Consider the following 27,848-nt stretch of genomic DNA (forward strand, 5'->3'; position numbering starts at 1 on the left):
TCTCCTGTGTCTTAGTTTGGTTTTCCTCCATGGTTTGCAATACTATTTTCTGCACTGTTTACATGCGTACATGGTTGACAAGATCGTGCCACATGCTCCTTGCAGTTATTTTTCCCCATTCTTACCTTTGCAAACTCTCAGCTGTGTAGGAGAAAAGAACAAAAAAACATCTAGGTCAGTGGCATTGGAACGGCGAGGACCGGTGCAAGACCGGCTTGGCTATCGAAGCGTTGGCGCTGAAGCGCCTGATGTAACGATAAATGCAGTCCGGGTGTTCTGGGGCTTGGGTCCTGAAAATTATATTTCACATAACGGGTGCTATCTGAATTCAACCTCTGCTAACTTGTGTACTTGTAATGTGTACTGTGTTCCAATTTCTTTTGTTCCAGCGTTTCTAGCCAGAAGCAAACACACACACTAGCACAATCAATCTATTACTGTGATGGCAAATATATTTAACTCCCAATTGCCTGTTGGTCTACACAATACGCATGGATTAAAACAACACGCTGCTTTAAAAATTTCACAGCACGTGTGTGCGTAACTGAATACTTGATTAGAGGGTGCACAAGGGAGTGCTTAAGGGCCGTTGTGAAAACTCCTGTGGAGAAGGAGAGATTGCAGAGATCAGCCAAGGCTGGGGCGAGAGAGTCAATATTGTCCTTAATGGTTTTGGAGGGGCAGGGTTCCACCTGTTTGGATGAAGCCTTCATAGTCTGGCCTTGTCTGGTGACCTCATCAGGTGTGACTTGTGAGAGAGAGGAGAGGGCCAGAGGAGAGGGGCCCAAGGGGAGGCTCCGGTGCTAGTGTATGCTGTGGAGTGGAAGAAAAGGAGGAAAGGATGTCTTGGGTTTTTGTGATGAAGTGTGCAGCCTGGGCCGAGGAAAGGTCCTGGGTGGGTGTGACAAAAGAAGAGGTTTCTGCACAATTGGCCAGTTCCTTGCAGATTTTGATAAGTTTGTCTGTGTTGTTTGAAGCCACGGAGATGCAGGCTTGAATAAAGACTAATTTCTTGGAGCGGATGCAGAGTCGATATTGTCTTTGAAGTAGGCGGCAGACCAGTTTGCCAGATGGTTTGCCCGATGCATACCATTTCCAATCAGCTGCAGTACATTTTCTTTAAAAGGCAGCCAGGTCGGAGTCATACCAAGAGTTGTACTTTTTGGAAGGCTTCAGTCGGACCCTTATGATAGGGGCAAGAGTGTCAAGAGTGTTGGGGTTAGCGAGGGCCATGTCAGACTGGGAGTCAGCCGAATGAGTGGATGGAGGAGAGTAGGTGGAGGCAAAGGCTGCCACTGTCACTTTCTTCATGGGTCAGATGACTTTGAAGCTGGGTGGATGTGCTGAGAGAAGAGAGTGGTCTGTCCAAGAGAGGGGGGTAGTGAGAGGGATAGATAGATGGATGTCAGTAGAGATGACAGCATCCAAGGTGTGCCTGCTGTGTGCTTGGAGGCAGAGGGTAGGATAGAGAGAGAGAGAGTCGCAGAGGTTGCAGAAATGGCTAGAGGATTCAGGAGAGTCCAGATGGATGTTCAGATCACCCATCAGGAGAAGTTGAGAGGAGGAGGAGAGTAGAGAGGAGGCCAGGTCAGCCCATTCTGCGAGGAAGAGAGTGTACTGACCTGGTGGCCGATAGAAGGTGACAATAGTGAGAGAGGATTTTGGGTAGAGTGAGAGTCTGCAAACTAGGCACTCAAAGGAGGAGTAGGCCTGAATAGGAATGATGGACACAGATATCCATTCTGGGAAGATAGGCGCCACTCCCCAACCTTCTTCTTAGGCCTAGGCGCAGAGAGTATTTTGTAGGCTTCAGGGAGGAGTGTGTCAAAGCTCATAACAGAGCTATTCTTGAACCAAGCACTCTGTGATGGCAAGCACATCAAGATCCATGAGTTCGAGGAGGTTGCAGAAGTCAGATGAGTGTTTGACGGCCGGGCGAGTGTTGAGAGTGGCAATGTGGAGTAGCTTCCCATCTTTGAAGGTCTTTCTCAGGGGGGCAATGGGGCAGTGGTGCCCCCGAGGGTGGCAAGAGGGCCAAGGGGATAGTAGAGGACAGTGAAGGAGCTAAGGCTGACAAGGGGGCCAGGACAGTATGGCAGGACAGGGGCGCCTGTAGAGAGGTGGAGGGTGTAGAAGGCAAGGGAGCCTGGATGGAGGGAGAGGTGAGATTAGAGAGGCAAGGGAGGAGCCTATCGAAGAGCAGAAGGTTATGATATGATATGATATGATATGATATATGATATGATATATGATATGATATGATATGATATGGCATTTATAACGCGCCTATGCACAAGTGTTTGAAGGCGCGACGAGGCAAGGGAGGGGGAAACAGGGGAAGACAGACAATGATCCTACTAGGCCAGGTGCCATTCAGATTGCACAAGTACAAGGGAGAGCAAGGAGGAGAAGTGTGGTGGGGAAGTGGAAGAGGAAAGTGCAGTACATGGGATAAGAACAATAAATAAATAAACAATAAATAAACAATTTAAAAAAGTGCGACCAGCAGGTGGCAAGTGAAAGGGTAAGTGCAGACGTCCGGTGTCAAGTGCAGGAAGTGGGACCGGTAGGGATACAGAAAACAGTCACCAAGTGCATGGGTTGTCAGGAACCGACTGGCGGGGGAGTGGATCTGGGCCCGAGATCGGAGGGTGACCAGGTAACCAGTGCAGTTCCCGTGTCAGCCAGGAAATCAGCAAGGAGAAAAAGCGGACGAGAAGAGAAACGTTTTGAGGTGCTTACGGAACCGAAGATGATTCTCCTCAAGTTTCAGGGAGGCAGGGAGGCTGTTCCAGAGGGAGGCCGCAGCCGAAGAGAGAGATCTAACACCAGCTCGTTGCTTGGCGAAGCGACTGACCCTGAGGGAATTGGAGGCAGATGAGCGAAGAGTTTGAGAAGGAAGGTATTAAGGAAGAGAGAGTTGAAGGTATTTAGGCACCAGGCCCCAGAAGGCCTTGTGGACAGTGCGTAGGGTTTTGAACTTAATCCTTGCAGCTACTGGGAACAAGTACAGAGATTTCAGTCCTGGAGAGATACGATCCCTGGGCTTGAGGCCAAGTACAAGTCTCGCAGTTCTGTTCTGGATAAGTTGCAAAGGGCAGAGAGTAGAAGCAGGTAGATTTAGAAGGAGGCTATTACAATAGTCCAGCATTGAGAGAACCAGAGCTCTGGAGACAGTGAGCTTCTGGGGGAAGGAGAGGAAAGGAAGAATAACTCTGAGGAGGTGTAGCTTGTAGTGTGACTTCTTAGAGATGTCAAAGATGTGAGTAGAGAAGGAGAGTGTAGAGTCGAAGATGACCGCAAGATTTTTAGCCTTGCAGGTGGGAGCAGGAAGGGGGCCAAGAGAGGCCAGCAGAGAGATACAGGAAAGGAGGGAGTGGGTGTGCCGAGGAGGAGAATCTCAAGTCTTACTGGCATTAAGGCAGAGGTCATTGGCAGGGCACCACTCCTGGATGGCAGATAGACAGTTGGAGATAAGGGAAGTAGAGGAGGAGGCCGAGTGTAGCCTAAAGATGAAGGTTGGGTTGGGTTGAGGACCCTGAACCATGATCATTCCCTTGAGATAGACATTAATGATGACTCTGGAAATGGTGAAGAGATCACGGAGAACCTCCCAGCGAGTGCCACCATTAATGGGAGAAGAATCGATAGTAGAGAGATAGCTCCCCATGTAGCGAGTCCATAGGTCAGGTGTGTTAACGAAGAAGAGGATGTCTGTGATGGTCTCTCTTGCAGAAGCCGTGACGTAGGTGTCTGCAATAGGAAGGCCTGAGTTGGAGGCCCTTCATATTTCCCTTTCTCTCTCTTCCTCAAACCTCTTCTCCTTCTCTGCTTCCTGTCTTTCTCTACCTTACTTGCCTTCTCTTTACATTCATCAATGCCCTTTCCATCAAGTTTTAATATTATTTTCCCTCCTATTCATTTATCTGACTCAAATACTGTCTCGTCTTTATCGTTCTATATGGATTTTGCTCTCTGATGCCCCTCATCTGCTTCTGTTATTTTACCTTGCACTGTGAGCCACGCATCAGATTCTATTTGTAGTAACAGTGGCCTTTGCTTGCTCACTTTCTCTTCTGTCATACCGTCTTCATCGCTATATGCTGGGTGTGCATATATTGGGTTGGAATACCCTGCAGCAGCCTTTAATGGATGTAATCCTTGTACAGTCGAGGACGGGTCACTGGTTGGGGAAGAGGAGGACGAGGAGGAGGGGCTGAGTGTCCACTCCGTCATGCTGGTTAAGCACCCATTATAGTATACTCAATCCGTTCTAAAATTGTTTTCCATTTGGTCTGGCGTGTAAATATGTGCACATGTCTTTCAGCACCGTCTTCAAATCAGTGCCGGCTTGAGGCCATGGCATAAACATCTTGCCAGCCATATCGTTAACCCACTAAAAGTTGCATTTCATCATTGTAGTTTTATATAGGAGGATTGACCTACACAAATGAACAATGGCAGCATCCGCCATGATAACAATATAAAACACAACTTACCAAGAGTCGATAAAGACTGTTTGAACCATCGTTCACCTTTCTCACTCCTTTTCAAACTCCTCCCCAAATAATTCCAACAATATTACCACACCCACGTCTCTCTCTCTGGGACAAAGTCCTCTATAACACACAATCCTTCTCTTGAGCAGCACCAATAAGGCCACTCACGCTCCGGACCCCTTCTGCTGGTCCACAACACCAATTCACATCTTCTTCCAATACAAAAGAACACCTGTACTATTCTACGTTCGGCCACAACACAAGGATGGCGTGGGATTCTAGTCAGTTACCTTCTATACAGTCTTTTGGCTCACGGGACTCGTGCACCTGGACATCAATGGTTATTTTTGTTCTTATTAAAATTATTGAACATGGGAGTCTACAGCTTCTCATCTTGGGAACTGTTATCTTGTGCCTGCCTTTAATTCATCTATTGCTCCCTTCCTTGTTTCTGGCCTTGGCTCTGGACATGAGGTACTGTCTGGGCCCAGCACGAGTTGTTAGAATACATGTGTTTTTGTAAATTCAGCATCTTGGATTCTGAGGCCTTGCTAATTCTGAGACCTGCTGCAGACTTTGTGTTTAGGAAAATGATGCACTTCTGTCTTCTTGTCTCCATATTGGTGACCTATAGCTGCGTCCATTAATCTTGTTTGTCAGCCATACAATGGTGTCCCTGCCCGTGTATTCTGATTCTTATTTAGCAATAATCCACCTGACCTATTAATGTAGTGAGCCCCTTTCTCGTATACAGGAACATCCGGTCCTTTTATACTGTGTTGCACTATTTATACCAACCACTATTTGTGCGTTCTACAAACTACTTTTACTCCTTATATGTATTGCACAATCTAACGAACCCTTTATGGCAGATTGCACATAGATTCACTCTGGTTAAGCATATTGTTTCATGGGGCTTCGTTTAACTCATTTTGTCAACCACCTCTAGGCCCATGAGGTGGCGAGGCTGCCTCTGTTTATAACATTTCTCCCCATTGTGGTAATGGGGGTGCTGAGACAGAAGTTGGTAATCACGTATTCATCTGCATCATCACACCCAGATCATGAATCGTCCTTTATAAGTCTCTACAGAGACCTTAGGCCCAGTTAAAGGGCAACTCAATGTCTATTCACTGGGATTTGAATTGGAGTCATTCCTTGTTGGGGTGGGTGGCGGTTTTTAAGCCCTTGCTTGGAGGGAGTCATGGAGTTTCTCGATCATCCAGCATAAACTTGTTTATGACAACTGTCCTTTATTTATTTTATTTATTTTTTATATTTATAAAGTGCAGAAAGTGTCTCTGGGGCATTGTGGTGCTGTTACAATGAAGCTTGCTTAGTTACATGAAAAACAACAAGGCTTACTTAGTTAAATGAAACAGCAAGACCACCTGTCTGTGGTTTGTGGTTACAGTGAACCTCATACCAGACAGTTGGTAGTTAGTCGTGATATTGTTACAGTGAAAAAGGGGGTCTCTAAGGTTCAATAGTTACAGGGGATTCAGAGATAACTCAATACCTTCCCAGAACAAATGTCTGGGTGGGTGTAGTGGGGTAGAGTGTGCTAGTTGAAGAGCTTAGTTTAGAATGTCATCTTCCAACGTAGTTTGTTATCATTGTTTTAGGGATCTTTTTAGATATGATATAAAACAACAAAGATGTTCCTAGCAAAATATGCTGACTACAATGAATTCCACTTCTACCCTTAGAATTTAAAGACAGAAAAATTAAAACACGTATACAGTTATGTTTACATATGTTCAGTAGCCAAAACAAACAGATACATCAGGAATCAATTGATGATCCAATAATGCATGTTAGAAACATGCAACTAACTTACATACTCATGCAAATATTGTCAACCAACAACAGAAGTAGACATTATACAGCCAGTAGGAAAATGTAATTATAAACAGGGGATTTATTCTACATTTAAGCTACTGGAATCATCCAACAAATTCATAAAAGAAAATAATGCATTGTAATTGACCAACATGTTTCAACATATAGTGCCAATATTATTTGATTGATGCAATCGTCTTCAGGGTCCATCAATTATAATTGCAATAGAGAATGCCCCAAAGATCGGAGGAACAGAAATTGTCAGTTTGCAATATGTGGATGACGTAGTCCTTCTAGACCAGACTCCATTTGGGCTGCAACGTCAACTGGAGGCTCTACGCAACTACACAGAGCTCAACGACTTAAAGATCAATCCGTCAATATCAAGAATCATGGTCTTTGGCGACAACTCCGGAGCCCTTAGGAAAAAATCCAACATATGGTATCTGGAAAGAAAGTCATCCCACAATCATCGGCTTTTACCTATTTGGGGGTATGCCTCAACACGAGCACAACTGATAGACCCAGGCTTGATGCCCTAAAATCCAAAGCAATTACCCTTGCCAATCAAGGTCGGCTGTTGATAAAAAATACTGCGGTTTTATGTTGAGACCGCTTATTGACTTCTACCGGATTAAAGCACTCCCAATACTAAAGTATGGTGCTGAAACTGTATTTTCCTTTCGCCAAGAGAATTGGTCCGTCATCGAATGAATCTTCTGGAAAAGAGTACTGAGAGTTCTGCTTGGTACACCAATTCAAGCGCCTTCTTATGGAGTTGCATTTGACGGCTATGAAGACCATTGTCACCTGGCAGTCTCTGGCACTTTACAGAAAATGCATGACTGCAACTGGCAGTGGAGGATTTGCAACATTAAAAGAAGCTATAATTAAAAACACCAAAGCCACATTACCTGAATGGCAATTGATCTGGCAAGCAAAAATTATCGACTTGGGAAGAACCCAGACAAAATTAAACAGAAATTATACACCAGTGACTGGATCACAACCCAAGAAGAAAGACAAGGATTGAAAATGTTTGGCAGACCGGGTCCCGAGCTGAGGAAGCTAAATACGCTCCCAAAATACCTCGACCAATTTCCGAACTGGTACTTCAGAGATGACTATTTCAGATTTAGACTGAACTTGCTGCCAACTGGTGAAATACCCCCCCGAAATCGGTATGCAGATTATGCCGGTCTGAGGGCATAGTTAGTCGAGTCCTTAAAACACCTGGTCTTATTCTGTCCGGAAATGGAGGACAAAAAACGCCAACTCATGTTAGAATTCTCCAAGAAATATGTAGGAATGTTAGCAGAGGATTGGTGGTTGGAACTTCAAAGGGGTAACTCCATTTCACTCACCCTGGCCCTGATGAAACTGTTGATTGAAATCTTTTCACGACACAACCTCTGCTTAAATTAGGGAGGAGTAGACTAGAGAGGTACTAAGGTGGGGATTGGAACAAGGCCTGGATGATTTAAGAATGAACCTTGTCTTTTTGGTTTCTCCACCCGCATCTACTTTCTTTCCAATTTTATTGTTCTTAATTTCCTTCTTTTTTTTCTCTTTTTCATTTTCACATGATTTGCTTTGCCTATTCTATGGTTTTAAAGGCATCAGGTATTTCTTTACTGTTGAAATAATAAATAAAGCCTTATAAAATAAAATAGACAATGGTTTGAATTCATCTCCATTTTGTCCAATTAAATTAAGGACACCTGATGCATCTATTAACCTCAATTAAAAAATAAGAAGATAGAGAGGTTGTAGTATTTATCTGTATATTGTCTGTGGAGAGATTTAGTAATACATCCTTAATGTGAGTTAAAGTCTTTGGCTACACAGAAGGACATTAAAAGAATAATACATGATGATCGAGGTTAGTTTGTATTATGATTTATTTTGGTGCAAGAACAAGGTAGAGGAAACAAATATAACTTAGGGAAACTATCCATTTAGTTTTCATAACATCTTTGACAATGCTCTTGATGTCTATAAAAAGAACGTAGGGTTGTCAATTGTTAATAATAAGGCCAGGGGGTTGCTGTGGATGGCAGGTTCTTCTTTAAGCTCTGTGCAGAGCAGGCAGTGAAAAGAAGATTTACTGAACAATATCCTTGCCTACAGTTATATGAGCCCCGGGACCACGTTGGTGAAGGGCTGCCCATTCTATTGATCCGCCCACCATCTCCACCAAACATCAGCAACCATTATTCTTGCATATCTATCTGGCGGCTATCCCCCGGACTCAGCTAGATGACGTTGAGCGCGGACACAAAGGTGGAGGTCGCCATTATCCTAGACCCTCCCTGCCCTTGATACTTGTGCTATCCTGGCCGGTGCTGCTCGGCAGGCAGCATTACATGCAGGAGAGACCCGCTGCTGCAAGGACCTGATTCCCCTGCCTGCCAGACTGAGTGACGTAGGCTGTGTCGCCACAGCCCACACACTCTGCCGACGCACCCCCCGGCTCCACTGGACACCGGAGGCTGGGGTTCCACGAACCTGTCTGGCGGCCGCTAATTGGGGTTTTGTCGGACGGCACCAAGTGTGATCTTGGAGGCAAGGGTAGCCCCACTGTCATAGCTACCTGCATCTGACAATTGCTTAATCCGCACCTGCACCGTGGATGGGGGGTACAACACACCGTCGTGGAAATCCTTGCCCCAGCACTCATGGCCTCCTTGTTGGATCAACCTCCATCAACACCATCAATTACAGCAAACACTGTCTGCCCAACCTGGGGCAGCATATAACAACACTATTGCCCTGCAGGAGTCCCAGGGCCGGACTAGCAGAACGCAACATCCAACAGCTGCGGGAACCTGTGGGAACCTATGCGGTACTGCGGGGCCTATGTCATCTACTCTCCAGCATCTGCAGTTACTGTTGCGGTGAGTGAGGGGAAAAGGAGGGTACACTGTGCAATACAACTTCCCCATACTCTCGGCGTGCTGCCCACATGGCGCTCCTGACCCCTGCACAGGATTTGTGAGATACTGGACTCGCTGTTGTTGAAGGGGACTCTAATTAGACCTTAAAGGCAATAACACACAGCTAACCTAACCCACTTGTTACCTATACTCTTTCCACACCTGGAATAGCTGCCATATTCGTACACGCTGACCATCCTGGGGTGATAGAAGGTCACTAAGATCCTAAATGAACTATACCTCGATGGCACATTACACTGTGAAGGCACTTGGTACACATATTGAACTGGCCACCTAGGACAGGAACTGACCGAAACTGCATGATGGTCACCGGTGTGCGCACACCAAAAGAGAAGTAGGGGCCAGACGGCCAGATCCATGGCTGAGCAAAGCGAAACATGAAGAAGGGCGCAGGGAGCAAGAATGGAGGCAGCATGGATCACTTCACGACAGTGGCACCCAAAACCTCAGAGGTGCTAGCCTCAACATCTGACATCGACGCCCTAATATCCCCAGAGTCATTAAGCATGCAGCAAATACTTGACATCATGACTAAAGGGTTCAGCGCAGTTAACAGCAAACTCGATGAAATCACCACGTCTGTCACCTCAATAAGAGCCCAACTTGAGAAGGAGATACAGAGAATCACAGAGGTGGAGAACATAATTGGCACAGCTGAGGATGACATTATGACTCTACAGACCACAGCGACAGTTCTCTCTAAAGACATGAGAATGGTAAAGGCCAAATGTGATGACCTGGAATCTAGATCCTGCTGAAATAACCTACGTATTGTGGGGATACCACAGGAGGCACTGCTTGGCAACATGAAGGTCGCAGTGGGGAGCTACTTCGAGCATTTCTCGGCGATGCCGGCCTATCCTCTCGTTTCACCATTGTGCAGGCCCACTGAAAATTGGTGGCTAAACCCAAGCCTGGCGACTACCCCTGGTTATGAACTATAGAGACAGAGATCACATCCTGCAAAGGGCAAGAGAGATAGGAAATCTCTGCTGTGTATCTAACAATATACACATTTACCCGAATTTTACAATAGCTGTTCTTCAGCAGGAACATCGCACATTATCGGGGTGAAAAACTTTTACGAGAAAGAAATGTCTCCTATGCCATGCTCTTCCTGGCCCGCCCCAAGTTTCAACATAACAACAAGATGTTTTTCTTTACAGTCTGGCCGAGGTGATTTCCTTTATTGAAACACCAATCCCTCTGCCTGACACTCGCTCTGGTGGCACACCTCACATATGTGTAGTAATGCTCTTGCTCCTATAACATATTTAATTTATTATGGGTCCATAGAAATGCCCGCTCCATTGGGCTCTGTTTTATAGACTAGGCAACTTGGTTTTAGTTCGCCCACCCTCTCTGTACGGCTGGAGCATCCCCCTTGCGAGTGTAATGTACTGTTTTGGGATGGTTGTGGGGGGTGGGAGGGTCTAGCACTGCCACAGTTTGGGGTGCAGTGAGGGTGGGGGAGGTGGGGCAAGAGTTGTTTGGTTGGTTAAAATCACACTTGGCGCAACTTGGGAAGAGACATGGACTGCATGTGATTAGACATCCATACTGGGGAGAGCTGATATTATTCTCATGGTTCAAGTAGTGGGGATGACCAAGAAAGTTACATTTCTTAGTTGCAACATCAGGGAGTTAGGTAACCCAATTAAGGCGTGAAAGATAGTGGTGTATGCTAACTTCAAGGGTGCGCAGATTCTCTTCCTACAGGAGACACATGCACTAGACAAACTAGCCCGTAATTTGGCACCAAGGTGGGGCATGCACCGATATTATACCACCTACTCTGCTAATACCAGGAGTGCACTCATTCTGATACACTGCTCACTACAATTTAAGGTATTGGACACTAAGGTAGACCCGGGGGACAGATATATCCTGGTACATGGGTACAGATATATCCTGGTACATGGGATCCAGGGCGGCTCAGGCTATACTAAGAGGCATGCAAGAGATGGCACTGCTGGATGTGTGAGGACACTGCAGGGCACAAACAGAGTATATTCATTCTACTCCTCAGTTCATAATATGTATTCACATATAGATATGCGGCTGATATCTGCCCCCTTGCTTAACATGGTCACACAATGTGTGATCCTTCCCACACCTTTTCAGATCACTCCTTGATACTACTGACACTGGAATTCCCTGGGGTAGAGGCGACCCACCACCATGGAAATTTTAACCACCGGCACTCATAGTCATGGCATTCTCTACACAGCTGCAAGAACAAATAGCAATCTTCTTTGAAACAAGCTTGGGGTCCTTCTCAATAGTGGCAACCCTGTGGCAGGACTTAAAGGTGTTCATACGGGGTGTCGCCATGTCGGCAGAGTTCGGAGTACTTAAAAGTATCAGGAGAGAGCTGGCTAAGATAGGAGCTGTACTAGGCTCTTTGCAACATATGGGTGGGGTATCCCACAACAAGGGCCTTCATATCGAGATACAAGTGGCATTGGCGGAATATAGGGACTTAGCTCAGAGAGAGAGAGGTGGGGTTAATGGATAGACCGCAGATGGATAGAAGGTAGGCAGACATGGCTGAACCCTATCCCGCCTAGCTAAGTCAGAATCTGAGAATCCACACATACTTTATATCCGAACACCCGAGGGCATGATAGCTCATAACAACGCAGGCATTAATAATGTATTCTATGATTTTTTCCTAGCTCTATACCAACCTAAAGGGAACTCCTCGGCAAGCAAATCGGAACACTATTTAAAAGGGATACCCACCACCCTGCTCACAAGTGCGACACACTGGAGCTACCATTAACACTGGAAGAGATACAGGCAGCCATAGAGAACCTCCCAGAGGAAAAGCCCCCGGCTCTGATGGGCTGGAAGCTGAATTCTATAAGGAATTCTCTGGTCTACTATCCCCTTATTTACTACAACTCTGGAAAAAGACTCTTGTGACAGGGGTACTTCCTGAGTCAGTATGAGAGGCAGTCATAATTCTGCTGCTCAAACCCGACAAAGGACCAGGTGAATGCTGATCCTACAGACCTCTGTCCCTCATTAACATGGACGCCATGAGATACTTGTGATGCGTCTAGCCCCACTGATGAACCATATGGTATAACCTGATCAGGCAGGGTTCATACCATGCTGGTCGACGGCACTGTGCCTTTGATGTCTATATACCATCATGACCCTGACGCTCAAGCGGTGGCAGTATTGCTGGATATGCAAAAAGCCTTTTACACAGTGTCCTGGACATTTGTTTTCCTGGTGCTGACCAGTTATGGATTTGGACCAGATTCATATCCTGGGTGAAATTACTTTACACACACCCATATGCATGTGTGCGTATGAATGGTTGCGATTCCCCAATGTTGCTGCTAGGAGGCGGTACCAGGCAGGGGTGCCTGCTGTCCACATGGTTATTTGCATTGATAATCAAGCAGACAATACCTGGGCCAATCACAGTTCAGCCGGCATAGTGATAAGGGGAAAACCGGAAGTCATCTCAATTTATGCTGATGATATACAATTATATATAAAAGACCACAAGGTTAATCTGTCTAAGGTACTGGACACTGTTGTAGCATTCAGCTTGTGCTCCAGATTACACCTGAATATTAGCAAATCAGAGATATTCCCCCTGTCAAATGGGACAAAGGCACCTACTTACACAATGGGGCTAAAATGGGCTCCACATTCGATACGCTACTTGGAGATAATGGTGACACATATTCCCGATCTGACCTGTGAACTGAACTGTGGGTCCTCCATGGGGTCCCTTAAGGCTAAACTGCAAAAATGGGGGAAGATACCAATGTCAATGGCTGCAAGATTATCCCTAATCAAAATGGTGGTACTCCCCAAAATGCTCTACATGTTTCACAATATTCCAGTATGGACAGGCCGCACACTGTTTCATTACCTAACGACTGAATGTACATCCATTGTGTTGGCGGGTAGGGCGGTGCGACTGAAATGGGCACATCTGACCAGGCAAAATGAGGAGGGAGGGTTGTGATGCTGGAAATGCATTGGAGGGACAGGGTCTCTGAACCCTTGTCTATTATTGCCTTATCATGTATGTTCTTTCTTGATTTCCACGCAGGAGTACATGTGGGACTCCTGGTGGTGTGGCTCTTCCTGTATTTGGTTTGGTGAACAAACCCTTGGGATACCCTTATGGCACCCATGGGTGGGAGTACAACTCTGTACTCCTAGTGTATGTTTCTGGGCACCTGTGTGAGGCCCACAGAGCAGGGTACGGGCTGGTGGAAGCTCCATGCTGAATTAACAGGTGCCCTGTGCATCCTCCATTTTGGGATGCCCAGGCCCTGTCATTGGAATCAGTGGATAACTGATGGGAAACAAGATGGCCTCTGTGGCCTCTAGCTTTCTATCAGCTGTTACCTTACTTTTTCCATAGTCCTGGGAAGTCCTGACTCTGTCCCTTCCCCTTGACTGGCTGTTGGGTGGAAGTTCCATACATGGTGTTGTGGGGAAGTCCAGGCCAGACTGGCTGAAGCCTTCCCAATGACTGTATGTTGTGGGTACGCCTGTGGGGTGAATGGAGTGTGTGACTAATACGCATTCTGTGTTATGGGTGTCTAGTATCCGGTGTCTGACAAAATGACTGAGACAGCCCTGCCTGAATCTGGTATGAATGCAGTGTGTAGTGCAGAATGGCAGAGAGCTTGTCCGAATCAACATTCTGTGTTGTGAGTGTCTGGCCTGAATGCACTGTGTGCCTGATTGGCTGCTTGACTGCCTGAATGCCCTTCTGAGTGATTGGTTGCCTGAGTCTGACCCAGCAGAGTGAATGGGAGATCAATAGTATATCTCGGGGGGCTCTCACTGCTAGAAATCATTCAGAAGCTGAAGTTGAAACTGATGCTTAACTTTGAAACCCACTGGAAGAAGAAGAACTGCTGCTGCTGTCCCTCATAAATCTGAAAGCTGCTGTGCCTTCAAGGAACTGATGCGAGAGAGGACCTGGTTAGGAGACCTCTTCACGAGCTACGAGGGACCATCGTGCACCAGCTGATCTTTGCCAGAGCCCCATGGTAGACAGACTGTCATTATGCCTACCCTCAGGCATCCGGACCAAGCCCATCAGCCCTGGGAGCAGGCATCTAGACATTTAGTAAAACCTCAGCAGCCCCGGCTAGAGGCTATCTGGGTTCAGTCCTGGCACCTTAGGCGCCAGGCTCATAGTAGAAATCCGTCCTGGCGCCTAAGGCGCCAGGCTCATAGTCAATACTTACCTCAGGCAGACCATGCTGCAAATGACTCCAATCCAACATGAAGCCTGAAAGGGACTATTTTTCTACAGGGACTGTTTTTTACTCGGGTGTGGTTCTAGGGACTTCTTACCTGGGATTACTTTTGAGGCTATTTAAACCACGCCCGACCAGCAACACACGCTTTGCGTTATTCTGCATCCAGCAGCGTAACGCTCACCGTGCCTGCAGCCTGCATCCAGTCTTCTGCCACGCCCGCCTCGAATCCGGAGCTCCTAAAACAAAGAGGAAAGAAAGGGACAAGGTTAGAAAACAAACTTATTTCTATTCCACACCTGATTCTGGATCCATCTCGTCTCCGGACCTGTAAAGAACATCATTTCTGCACGCGCCACACCTCCAGCTGCAGCGCCGCGCAATACTCACCAGTCTTCACAGCATCCTTCGGGTCGGCGCTGCCTCCATCATTTCTTCGCCGAACTTTGGCACCTAGGAGACAAAAGAAAACCACAAGGTGAGCCGAGGGAACCAACAAATATAATTCTTACCACCATAGACTTACCTGATTTACCACCGGAGGCATCCTTTTGTGACTCTCCATATTTTCACGTGCCGCATCTGTAAAGAGAGACAAAACAACACATTTTCCACGTGCAACATTTACCGGACAGCGCCGGGTAATGCAGACTCTTACCTGAGCGCCACCAGCTGCCACAAGAGCATATTTTCACGAGCCAGCTGCAAGACAAGAAAGGAAGGGGGGAACAAGAGTGAACATCGGACATATTGAACTCTATAAACTTAATACTTACTGGTCCTCACCAGGAACCTCAGAGTCAATACTCTCCGGAACTCTCCCGAGCCTTCAAACCAGTGAAGTAACTGGAATCGACACGCCCCTGCAAATCCACGCAGGATGGAGAGCTCATCTTTCAAGAATATAAGGTGAGATTGCTGTGAGGGCATTTCGGAGGTGATTACTTGTGGAGGACTGTGGGGGTGCCATCACTTGAATCCACAAGTGGCTAAATCCATCTCTCCACTTGCAGGAGAATATTTCTATGGGTTAAGCAGACAAGATTAGGAGGGCAGATCCAGTCAGTCATCGCTGCACTACGCATCACGTGGGTGGAGACCGCAGCTGTCCGGGTCCCACCGACGCCCCTGTGGGAGCCAGGTGAGCGTAACACAGACCTACGAAAAGGCTGCCGATCGGAGAAGGGGACTGACGAGGAGAATGATGAGAAGCACCAGACAGCCGTCCACCACTGCCAACCACCATCGCTGACTGGAGCTGCAGTGCTCCATTTGCCTAAGAACATTTTGATCCAAGGACTCCCTTGTTCAACCTCGTCGACTGCTTTCTTCCTGCCAGAGAAAGTCAAGGCTGCGATGACTGAGGAGAATCCGCCAGTGGGTTTCCCACCACCGAAGACCTCAGAGATGCTTTCGAAAATACTGAAGCCAGCCGTGGTCCCGTCCCATTCGCCGATGCCAGACGCGGACGACCCGACGCCCCTTACTGGGCGAAAGTTCTTCATTGACTCTTTGCAGCAACGAACACTCGTCGACGAGGTGTGCCGCACGCCTCAGCTTGCAGGATGTTTATGGCTGATCATCAACACGCACCGCAAGAACAGAAGCTGCTGTCGCAACAACAGTGTTCACCCTTTTTCTCCTCATGGGATCTCGATGATTCATGGCTCCTGCCTTAAAGGGAGCCGCTCAAGAAGGATCCGTCAACGACCCGACATCGAACTTTGCTATCCATGTAAGTTGGGGTTGTAGAGCTATTTAGAAGGAAAAAAGACTCTTGTGAACAATATATGGACTGGGCTTGTACGATATATCTTTATTTACAGGTGCCTAGGTGGGTAGAATCCTCACACAGAACTGTGTCTAATTAACGGGGTCAGTATTCTGCCTATTGTTCAAACCAACTGCTTTCCTCCTATGTCTATTGTTGGTTCTCTTTATTATTCAATTTGTGTGACATTTAAATTAAGTGCAGTTGATGCACTTTAATGAAATCTAATAGTAATTGTGGTACCACGTAGAACTGTGTATATATTTGCACTTCTAGATTAACTGAGCACAAAGTGAGTTATTGTTATTGTGAATATAACCTTGAACCTTACTTATATAAATACTGTGTTTTCACTAATACAGTGTGTGGACGTACCTTTGTGGGTGCTTGGGGACTACACTGTACTTAAGAACCAGCCTGCATCACCTCCTGAGAGCTTAAGCTTTGGTTGTTTGATCACAGCTACCAAATAGACAACCTTGGTTGGGGTCCTCTGTGCCTCTCCTCTACCATTTAGAGAGCAGGAGTACAGACACCCCCTCCACTCTTTACAAGGGTTCAATGCACCTAACTTCAAATTGTACTACATGATGGCACAGGTGCACTATGCTTCCCACTGGGTTACACCTGTCCTTCCAATAACACACGCGTTTTCAGAAGGTGTGTGGCAGTCCCACCTCCTTAACATCCTTACTGATAGGCAACACATATCAGACGAGTCACCAGCAGGACCCTGTGGGGGCCACCTGGAAGGCATAGCAGAAAATGTTGGCTAGAGGGAACCAGACACCACTGTATGACAGGCTTTTACACCTGTGGGGATTCCGATGATCCCCCCGACTGAGGACGGTGGTATAATCAAAACAAAGAGTGCTGCAGGCGTCCACACAGCCAGGGACCTATATATGGAGGGCGATGTGTGGAATGGGAGGTATTGAGAACTGCCGTGGGTGGTGGCCCTATGCAAGCACTCAATTATATGAGGATGCACGCAGCGGTACAGACACACTGGCGTGCATTCCCAGATGAGCCACCAACACATCCGTATCTGTCCTACATACAGTGAACAAAAAAGGCGAACAGGTCCACTGTTAAAAAAGTATTTCTGTTGTATATAAACTTGCACACACATTGTCTACTGGTACTGTAATCAAAGTGGGGTGCAGATCTACAGGTAGAACAGACTATACTACCCCCGGCAAGAATTAACCTGTTCCAGGTGAATGGGATAAAGGTATGCCACAGATGCGTGGATGACGATGCTCAACTGCTGCACATGCTCTGATCCTGCCTAAAACTGTGTATGTTCTGGGACGCTGTTAACGTTACTCTGTCTGAGCTAATGGGGGAGCATTTGGACCTATCACCATGTGACTGTATTCTAGGCTATGTCGGCCATACCCAGCGCAGGTTCTTGAACTGGGGGTTGCTTCTGGCCAAAAGAGCTAAACTTATGAGATGGACACATACACAACCGCCCACAAAAGAGATATGGATGCATGACGTTGTCTGGGCTAATGATACCAAGGAACTATACATCACCTTAGTGCCAGGTGCCAGCAAACCTAAAAACATATGGACTGAATTCCGGGCGTACCAGGCCAAAGTCAACCAGTCCCTCTGAATCGAACTGTCAGAACCCCCAATAATGCTTTTTCTTTCTGATGCATGTCCAGAAGTATGTATCTATACTGTTTATATATGTTTGACCAAGTCTCTCTACACAATGGAAGGTAATGATGTTGATGTATACCAAGTGCAATAAAAAACAGTTTAAATAAAATAATAACACCAGCATTAGGGTTAGAGTACATGTCTCATACAGGAGTCATATATCACTGTGATGACTGATTGCTGCATTTTAATGGCAGAGGTGTTGTGCGATATGTCTTTGGGAATGGAGTATGGTTGCAGATGTGTGTTGGCGAGTGGCCTTGCCTTAGCTTTCTTCCATAAGCATGGTGTGTGATACGCACCCATCTGCTTTTTCAGGCTTTTTGCTGTCGTAGTTGTGACACAGACTTTCTCCTTTCTTCTGCTCTAGATCATTATCTTATATTCTTTCAGTATTCCAGTGCTGGGTGTTTTCTTTGATTAGCTATGTGGACAAATTGTAGTTTACCACCAGCCTTCTGTCATCCCTCGAATTAAGCCAGAGCCCTCTACAATTGCTTCATGAATGTGAGGTTTGTCTTTCCATTTGGTTGGAATTATTGTTGCATCATTAAGTTAGATGGTTGCGCGTCCCTCACGAGATGTGTACAAATGCCCCCATGGTTCGGTATACAGAGATTCCAGCAGAGTACTGCCGTTGCCGTTTGGAGCAGCAGAGCTTTTGGGTGGTCCTTTTCGGGATGGACAAGTCTTCCCTGGTTTTTCAAGAGTCATGCTAATCGATAAAAGCATAGTGCATATTCCTGTATGGGGGCTGCAGCATTCAAGCCTCCTGTGGAAACGCACAGGAGAAGGATTCAATCTTTAATGCCAGGCATCCAATTCAGTCGCTGGCTAAATCTGGCTATGGCCAAAGCAACCTCAGGCTCCTGAGCAGGCAGTGGCGAGGGGATTAGATTACTGTAACTGTATCCTTTCATACAAAGAGAACCAAAGCCAAGCAGTGGAACCCCTACCGGGTTTGAAAAACCAGAGGAAGGAGCTGGTCTCTGTTCCCTAAATTATCAACGCACTGCAACAAAGTATCACTGCACCCATTCTTTAAAGGATTAAGGCTTGTCAGGAGCACAGAAATCATGTGGCAGCAAGGGCTTAGATTATGACTCACTAGGGAAAACTGTTGGTAAACCAGGAAAGAAAAGAACATTTTCAGGTGGCCCACACGAGAGCTAAAGCTTAAGACCTTCTACCAGACATTCATCTGAATGATAAACAATGAAGATGTGAAGGTAGGAGGAATCAACAGAGTAACATTTCACACTTGAATGTCAAAAAGGCGCACGAGCCATTAAAAACATAGTTATAAAGTTAAAAGCAATTACTATGTGTTTTGGCAATGTATGCAAGCACTGCACGTTCATCCATTTACTCATTCAGCAAGTGACCTGGAATTACTTCAAGGCAATAGACTGCTTGCTGCCAGTCATCCTCGTAAAAGCAAGCAGTGAATCCGTTTTTGACATAGAACAGTTTGCCTTGAGATCGACTGAGCTAAGAGGTGTTTCACCATGTGTGTTGTTCCAGCACGTCTATATATTCTGAGGGATTCTGAAAATCCGAATCTCAGCCTAACACCCCCAGACAAGGAGGCATGTAAACTAGTTTAACACCTTGAGAGATCTTGCTAGAAAATACTTTCTTTTAGCTGCTCCAGAAACTTCTATGGAACCCCACAACGTGTTGCTATTGCTTTGAATCTGACTTGACTTTTTGAGGCAAGTGAAGCCTTTTTCCTTCACTTGCCTTGCTAAGTGTATCTGTTTGTGTGGCACTGATTAGTCCCTATGGCAATTAGTGCAGAACTCTGTTGCCCATTGTGAAATTACTTCTTTCTTTTACACTGCAAAAATTGCCTTACAGTGAGGTATGTTAGGGGTAATTTGTGTCCATATAACTTTACATTTGGTAACTTTGTGGTTACTTGCATGATGTGTCCACGACGAGCTGGAGGCAGCTGATATTTCCCTACTGTGTTTTTTTATATTCCTGCATGCGCTTTTGCAATATTCCCCTTTAGTGTTATGTTAGGGATAATTCTCATGTATGGCTAATTTCCCTCACCTAGTGAGACCCCCAGCAGCTTTGCTGGACTTCTGGAGTTTATTTTCTTCCACATGGTAAGAGTGAGAGCTTTTCCCCCACTCTTACCTGGGTTTTGCTATGTGTTTCTACTTATTTTTGTGATTGTGGACTCTGAAGTACACCACTTCAGTAGCCCCCTTCTTTTTGTGTGTCACACAGCACCTTCAGTGCCATGGCACAGGTTTGTCTTTGAGACTTCCCTCGACTCCATTTCTGAGGTGACTACTGTCCCCCAAAAAAGGGTAAAGTTAACATTAACTTTACTTAGTCAATCTACTACAGATCCAGTACACCCCATCTTCCATGGAGTACTGGAAATGGTTAACTCATATCCTTTTGTATCTGTACCTCCTAGAGCATTGTTTCACTCTTTTAACATTTAGACTTGGCTGGTGGCAGTGATATCTACCCTAACTTCTCTACCGCGATTATATTAGATAAACGTGGTACTGTTCTTGGCTATTATATGAGCCTCAAACATAAACCCGCTTGACCAAATCGTCTTTCTTTTGGCCCCGGTTGGGTTTATTCGCCATTTCTTTTTGTTAAAGTCCTTCTTGTGTTTTACTTTGCGCAAACGAGGTTCGCCTTTTTTGTTCACTGTCTTTTGATGGGCTTCTGCCCAGAAGCCCTCCTCACGGCGCCTGGGTGTCTAGGTGGGCTGAATGTGAGGGAGGGGTGTAGTCACCTCATGCACAGGGTATCCTAGGAAACCCAAGTCGCACTTTGTCATGATTGGCCAGGGTAGTTGTCCGGGCTGGACAAACCCCTGCTGGGTGATTGACAGCCAGGCTGCGTGAATGGGGGTTTTTCGCATAAAAGGCAGGTCTCTTGGGCTAGAAGTCAGAGAGTCGCCACTGGAACTACAAGGAACCGAAGAGAAGCGGAGAGAACAACGGCTTCTGCAACTACCCTGTCCCGGTGAAGCCCTGCTGCAGTCCTGAGCTATCTGCCCTTCAACGACTCAGATAAGATCGAGTCCAGAGTCTTCTTCCCTTGCGCTTGGTGGGGATAACCAGCTCATCTTCTACAGCCAGAGGATCCTCTTACGTGGTCGAAATCGCTGCACACTGCTGTAGTGGTCCGGATAGCCACCTGAAGAGCCTCTCCTGTTTTTAAGGAGCGCACCTTTTATTCCTTGTCGCTGCTGCCGGCTTCATCCCTGTGTGGTGCAGACACCCTTCAGACGTCCCTCTTCGCAACGAAGCTCCAGGAATCATGGGTCTGTGGGAAACCAACAGGAACAACTGCCAGGGCACTAGCTGCACCTCTGGAACAAGGTACTGTGTTCTGTTGAGGAAACTGGGTGAACCCCTTTTTCTTCATTTCCAAGTCTTGCTGTTGTCTTCCCTCCTTCTTATAACTTTTTCTTCCGAACATTGACAATATCGAAGTACTTTTGGCTACGTTGAATCGTAAACTGTCTGACCGTGTGATCTTCGGCAACTGGCCCTGGTGTCTTTCGACCCTGGCTCAGGCCCTTTGACTTTTGACCTCCTGTCTTTGAATGTTCTTGATTCTGCCTGCCTAACCAAAATATTGCCTGTGATTTTTGTCTCCAACTCCATCTGGGTATCTCAGGTGCTAAGTGTGTTTTTGCCCCGGTAGCATTTCATGTCACGGATACGCGTTTGTTTAGTAGACCGAACTGTCCAAAAGTGATCGCAATTGTATTCATGATAACGTTTTTTGATCTTAACACCGGTTCATTCAAACACAGGGTACTTACCTTGAGACTTACTGTACACAGTGAATTGGTTAGTTGTAGTATATTTAACGTGTGGTTTTTATTGAAGTTTAATAGAAGTTTTATGTATATAACGAATGGTTTAAAAATAAATGTACTTATATTTTTCTACCTGAAACCTTGAGTCAGTGTTTGCTTGAGTCATAGTAATTGTGGTCCCTTTATGTAATCTCTGCTACTGCTCATATACTCTTGAGATAAGCTTGGCTTCTCCGCCACTGCTACCACTCTGACATAGTAGTACAGGCTTGTACCAAAGGTAAAACTTGTATTGCCACCTGTACTCTTAATTGTGTGTAGTGGTCCCTAAGGGCACTGCACGGGATTCTGCCTAACATGGTACATATACTATAAAACGCTGTACTTCGAGATTCTCACCTGTCGTTTGGCCATCTTGTATTTAGACCACCTTCTGGCTCTTTGATGACCGGCTTTGCCATATGTGGTAAACCCTTTACTCGGCAGAGCCTCAGTTTTCCAGGCAAAGCAGTGGTCTGGGTTTGAGTTCAGATTCAGAGGCTTAGACTGCCTCGTCAAGTCCACATCCTGGCCAAGGGGTGTGTGAGAAACTTGAAGTGTTCCCCCGGGGTGTGGCATCAGGGATCTGGCATCCAGGTGGCCAGGACACGACCACCGCTATTAGATTCAGTTCCTGGGGATGGACCAGTGAGGGAGGATCACCTGGAAGGGGGGTCCTTGGGGATTGGGAGTGGGACACTGACGGCTGAGACACAGTATCCCTTTTCTTTCAATACCATTTCCCAATCCTACCACGTAGGACATTCGAAAACACTGCCCCCCCCCTTTCTGAGATGAACACTTTTGCACAACACTAAAGACAACAGACTAACACCGGAGCCGTTTACCTAACAAGTCCCAACACAAGGGTCAGGCAATTGAAGAAAGAAAGAGAAGATTCAACATAGGAATCCTCCCCTCCCCTGCACACTGTCTAGTGTTGGATAAACCAACTACTGTTGTCTATAGATTAAGTTTAGTGAATTATTTGCAAACTTATAAAGTAAAGATTAACTCCACACAAAGTTTTAGTAAGAAAATAATGTAAAAATATATTTTTACAGAAGACAATTGCAGAAACAAAAACAGTTCATGACGTTGTATACAAAAAGAACATAAACATAAATCCGTTTTCAATGGCGACGCGTTTCGAGGAAACTGTCCTCTTCTTCATAGGCTTAAATGGACTATTGTTGGAGTTAGTGACTCTAGATATTGCAAAATCCCCAATAATTTGGTGGTGGAGATTCTAGGTTAATCTTTAAATTTGACAGTTTGAGTCAGAACTGATGACCAGCAAAGGTTATACAAATCTCGTCGGAAAGTGAAAAGGCACAGTATCTACAAAGGTGCATTGCAATGAGTAGAAACCTCTAGCATAGTAGTAAGTAAATGGTGATTGGCACAACCTCAGCGTGTCTCAGCAGTCAGCATTAAATATCCGGTAACCCAAGAATAGTAGTCAAACATCACGGGGATGTAAACAGAACGATCTGGTTCAATCTAGAGGTTGCTTGAATACCAATATGGTTCCTTCGGCACGATTTAATACAGAAATCGATGATTCAACTGAGTCCGAGCTGCAGCCGAACTCCACTGAATGCCGACAGTCACTGAATGGGCAGCGCAATTGACCAGAATCACACACACCTGACAGCCCTTTACTTTCCCCACTGGGATAAAAGGTGGAGCACGAAAGCACACTATGAGCAATGCAGTCCACATGACGCGAGAGCTAACTCAGCATGGCAGTTCAAGAGGAGGAGATAGATGCTGCATAACGATGGGGTGACAAGGAGAGAGGCGACCCCGAACAATAGCCAGCGGTAGTTGCAGTGGATGTCAATGGTACAAGAGACCCTCGTCCGCTGATAACCAAGCCGGGGAGAGACGCTGATCTCCATGGTACCGACCTTGACTCCAGATACTCCGAACAGCCAAGCGGTTCATCACAGCCGGTGAGTCGAGGGGAGAACCAATGAAAACAAACTGTGCTGAGTGAAAGCTGCAAAGTAGCAGGTTGAGCCAAGGTTCAAAGAACTGTTAAGAATAAAGGGGAGACAGCTGCAGAGTGATTGGGCACCATGTGGGTGCTCACTCGAGATACTCTGGTCTATTCCATGTTTAGTGAAAATGCAACTACCAGAAGGCCTTCGTAAGGTTGTAAAGGAACGGTTAAAGTGGTCATAGAGGGATCCCTGAATCATCCAGTGGGCTGACCAGCTTCCTCATGCCCCAACTCACTACATTGGTTGCTTCCAAGAGTTTGGACTTTGCGGACCATCAACTTGTGAAACAAGAGGCCTCCACCTGCAGTTGCAGCTCTCCAGCATGAATAGGGGCCTCACTGGACCAGCTTCTTTGCTTCCGCCATAAGGGTCTATTTCTGCTATTTTTTCTCAGTGGCCATCTCTGATTGCAGAATGCACCATGTCCCGGTGGTCCTCTGAGATAGTCAACAATGGGGTGGTACTTTCTTCATCATACCAATGTCGTCCAGCCATCCAGTAGAAGGAACAGTCTCACCAGAGTGCATAACCGCCGACTAGCCAGACCCAAATCACAATGGCGAAAGTGACCCCTGCATCCACGACTCCTTGGACATGGAGCTCTGGGGCCCAGCCATTTCAGAGGACTCTGAAGTGGTACCTGAGTGAATCAGAGTAAAGGGGGCAAGTATGCATATTGGTTCCTACATCTCCACCTCCATCCCCATATGGTTAAACAGGCATAAAGTCTTTGGCCTACCTCTCCCTTGCTGATCTTTTTCAGAGAAGTTCTGGTCAAGGATCCTCCCCTGGGTTTCCCCTAAGGTGGCGGATTGGGAGAGACTCTCCCTTCAACTTCACTCTTCCTGTTATTTAACACCCTTAAATGCCTGTTGGCTTTGCCAACTGTTAAAATGGATTTCCAAGTTCTGCCCTATTGGGAGCATTTTGGGGCGGGCACCCTATTATAGCGAACATGGCGGATACTAAGAGGTCAGCCAAACCCAATCAAGGTGAATTAGCAGAGTGGCAAGGCATAGCCTTAGGAAAGGTGCAAGAGTGGTCTAGGGCTAGAATTAGTCCACACAGAGCAACACCAGTAGTTCCAGTTAGACCGGAAATTAACTGCCAGGTAAATATCACACAAAACCATATAGATATATAATTTCACCCTTAGGAGAAATGGAATAACATATGATAAAATGACAAGTGAAATACAGGTAAGTTCTCAGATGCATAAAAAGAACTCTAGAATAATCACAGAACAGCTTCACTAGCCCAAACATAAAACGGTTTTGGGCCTTGTGGACAAGTGTCACCGGTTGAAAAGTAGATACAGATATAATGCACACAAGCAACAACAACATTGCAAGGCATATCGTACCATTTCAAGGACCATGGGAATCTTTTTTTCAGTTAGGATGCAATGCCACAATGGAAGGCATCCTCTGCATTACAGAGCTGCTGACACTTAAGCTTTGGGAGCCTCATCATAATATCAAACTGTAATTAGGTATGGAAACGTAAAGGAACTCTTAGATGCAACATTTGACATGTGTCTTTCAAATATAAGCATATCAATTTCTATTTTTTTTCAAGAAGGACCAATGCTATACAAGAATGTTCACCAAGAGGCACTCATCATGCATCGCAGACTAGGCGTTTGCCACCAGTGCCCCTCAAAATACTGCAGTGAGAGCACTGGCACAGAGTTACAGCTCTATCTAGCAACACGTAAAAGGGGAACCCACAACATCTCGAGTCACACCGTACAGGACAAAAGGAAGTGCCACTGAAATAGACTGAATAGACTCCTGGGGACTCGTGGGGACCGCTATGTACAAAACAATTGAATAGGGCTGTTGGAGCTGAGAGATAAAGGACCCCAATCTCTGATGTATAAGCTCCAGTGATGCAATGAGGGTCGAAGGTTGTCCAGTGTCTGGTGCTCTGTTGCACTGACCTTCACTGATTATGCCCTTTATAACTCCAGAGCCTTCCCACCAGACCGCAGGCTTCCAGGATATGCAGTACGACATATAGTATAAACATGTATTTAAAAACACCATTTTTTATTTCACTCCTTAAACAAGTGAAATTACCAGTGAAGAACGAACACCTGTGTTTCCGTGTTAATATTCAAGTTCTGAGCAAAATGGCATTTGATCCTACAGAGTACCATAAATAAACATTCAAATATTTTATTTATTCAATTTTTAAAAACATGTTTTTGGGATATACAATTTTATTAATTCATAAAAACCATCTCATTAGCAAATAACAGACACATTAAAATGATGAATGTATACTATACATTTCTTTGCCATTATAATCAGATTGCAAACAAGTCGGAAATAAAATAATATATGACTAAGACAATAAGACAATAGAGATAATAAAACGCTGGAAATGTCTGTACATGTAGTCAATCTTGTAGGTCAATACGATCAATGCAAAAAAGCAAGAGCATATTGTGTGCATTTGGGGAGATGATAAATATGAGTCGATCTTTTGAATGTCAGCATTGCCCTATTTGCAGAGAGAGATAACACATCAATCCGAGTCTGATAATACAGTATTTGCACCCGAGAGTAAAATACAGAGCCGGGTAAGGCAGGACATAGATGGTATATTGAAAGCTATAGGTATAAGATAATAATAATAATAATAATAATTAATTAAAACAACGATATAGTTTGTAATTGGTTGGGTGATGCTCATCGACTCTACAGTTAAAAATATGGGAGGTCAACTATTTGTGTGTTGTATGTAATTTATAAACAAAGATGTCGGTAGCTGAGCAATGCTTTCATTTCAATTTTCAGTGCTACTTTATTTTTATTTCTAGGTATTTTGACTAGGAAGGAAATGCAATGGTACTAATTCCTAGTCATTTAGGGCGGATTCTCAAACTAAGGAAAAGCTTGAATGGCACATTAATACAAACACAAGAAAACTCCTAAATAGAAAAACGGTTGCCAAGAAAAATCATGTGCAGAACCCCATTTAGACGATGGGTCTGATAAGAGCAATGGCAGGCCAATTCTTTGGATGCACACTTCTTTTCGAGAACCTAAAGAAGCTATATTTGAGTTCATAAGGAATGTGTCCCAAGATGCCCTAGTTTCTATGTACTGAATGAGTAGAATATGCTAATGGAACAGGTTTGTGTGTCTTAGATTCGTGGATGGATTTTGTTTTGAAATATTCTGGCATGTTAGAGAAGGTGCTAGCATGATATATACTGGAATGTGGTTGAATGGCTTAGTATGAATTCCTTTTTTGCTTAAAATAATGTTCTTACCATGTCCCGTCTTGTCGCCAACAGATGATTCTTTTCTCCGCCTGCTGTATATGTGGGCTGATTGGAGGGATACTCAATTTCCAGTTCTTGCGCGCTCTTTCCAAGAAGTCCTCATCTCTTTACTCGCTTCACCTTGCCTCCATGTCTCTGGCTTGCATCGGAATTAGTGGCTGCACTGTGTCTTCATGGCTCACATGCAGACTGGCCAGCTTCGAGCAAAGAAGGATGTTCTTGGAGCGAGAGCATTCACTCCATCACTCCCATGAAATGACAGAAAAGGTGAGTTATGTGCGGAATTGTTTTGCATTGTCTTTTTTGTCTCGTTTAAACTGAGGATCTTCCATCACCCAACCATTCTCTGACTGTGAAGGCTCGGCCACTTTGAGACATTAGGGGTGGAATTACAGAACAGACGAAGGCAAACTGCCTTTTGCAAAGGAGTGTGTACGCTCTAATATTTAAACATGAGTGTATGTATGCCTTCTGAACGAGTCTTTTTTCCTCAGTTACATTTTCCTCCAGCAACTTTTTTCCAGAGTGGTGTTCATCAGGTTGCTACAAGTAACATTCCTATAGTTTCTTTTTTTTCTTGCAGGGTTTTATCATAGAAGCTTCATTTTAGGTCTGATGGAAGGAGCTTCTGCTCTCTGCCAGATTTCTTGCTACAGTGTGTAGAGGGGCTCTGGTGTCAATCAGCTGCTTCGGTATGCTGAAAGA

At 45.5% G+C, this 27,848-nt stretch overlaps 1 protein-coding gene across 3 annotated transcripts in view; it reads left to right on the forward strand.

Moving 5' to 3' along the window:
- The window catches only part of TMEM196 (transmembrane protein 196), a 463,985-nt gene that overhangs the window by 206,252 nt on the left and 229,885 nt on the right, over positions 1–27,848 (forward strand). For all 3 annotated transcript variants that reach the window (XM_069648478.1, XM_069648477.1, XM_069648479.1), the window contains exon 3: positions 27,156–27,410. In XM_069648478.1, coding sequence (XP_069504579.1) covers positions 27,156–27,410 — 255 coding nt within the window. The remainder of the gene's footprint in view (positions 1–27,155; positions 27,411–27,848) is intronic.

This window comes from Ambystoma mexicanum, chromosome 2q (genome assembly GCF_040938575.1).
Source record: "Ambystoma mexicanum isolate Mex_15411 chromosome 2q, UKY_AmexF1_1, whole genome shotgun sequence".
NCBI classification, from domain to species: Eukaryota; Metazoa; Chordata; class Amphibia; order Caudata; family Ambystomatidae; genus Ambystoma; species Ambystoma mexicanum.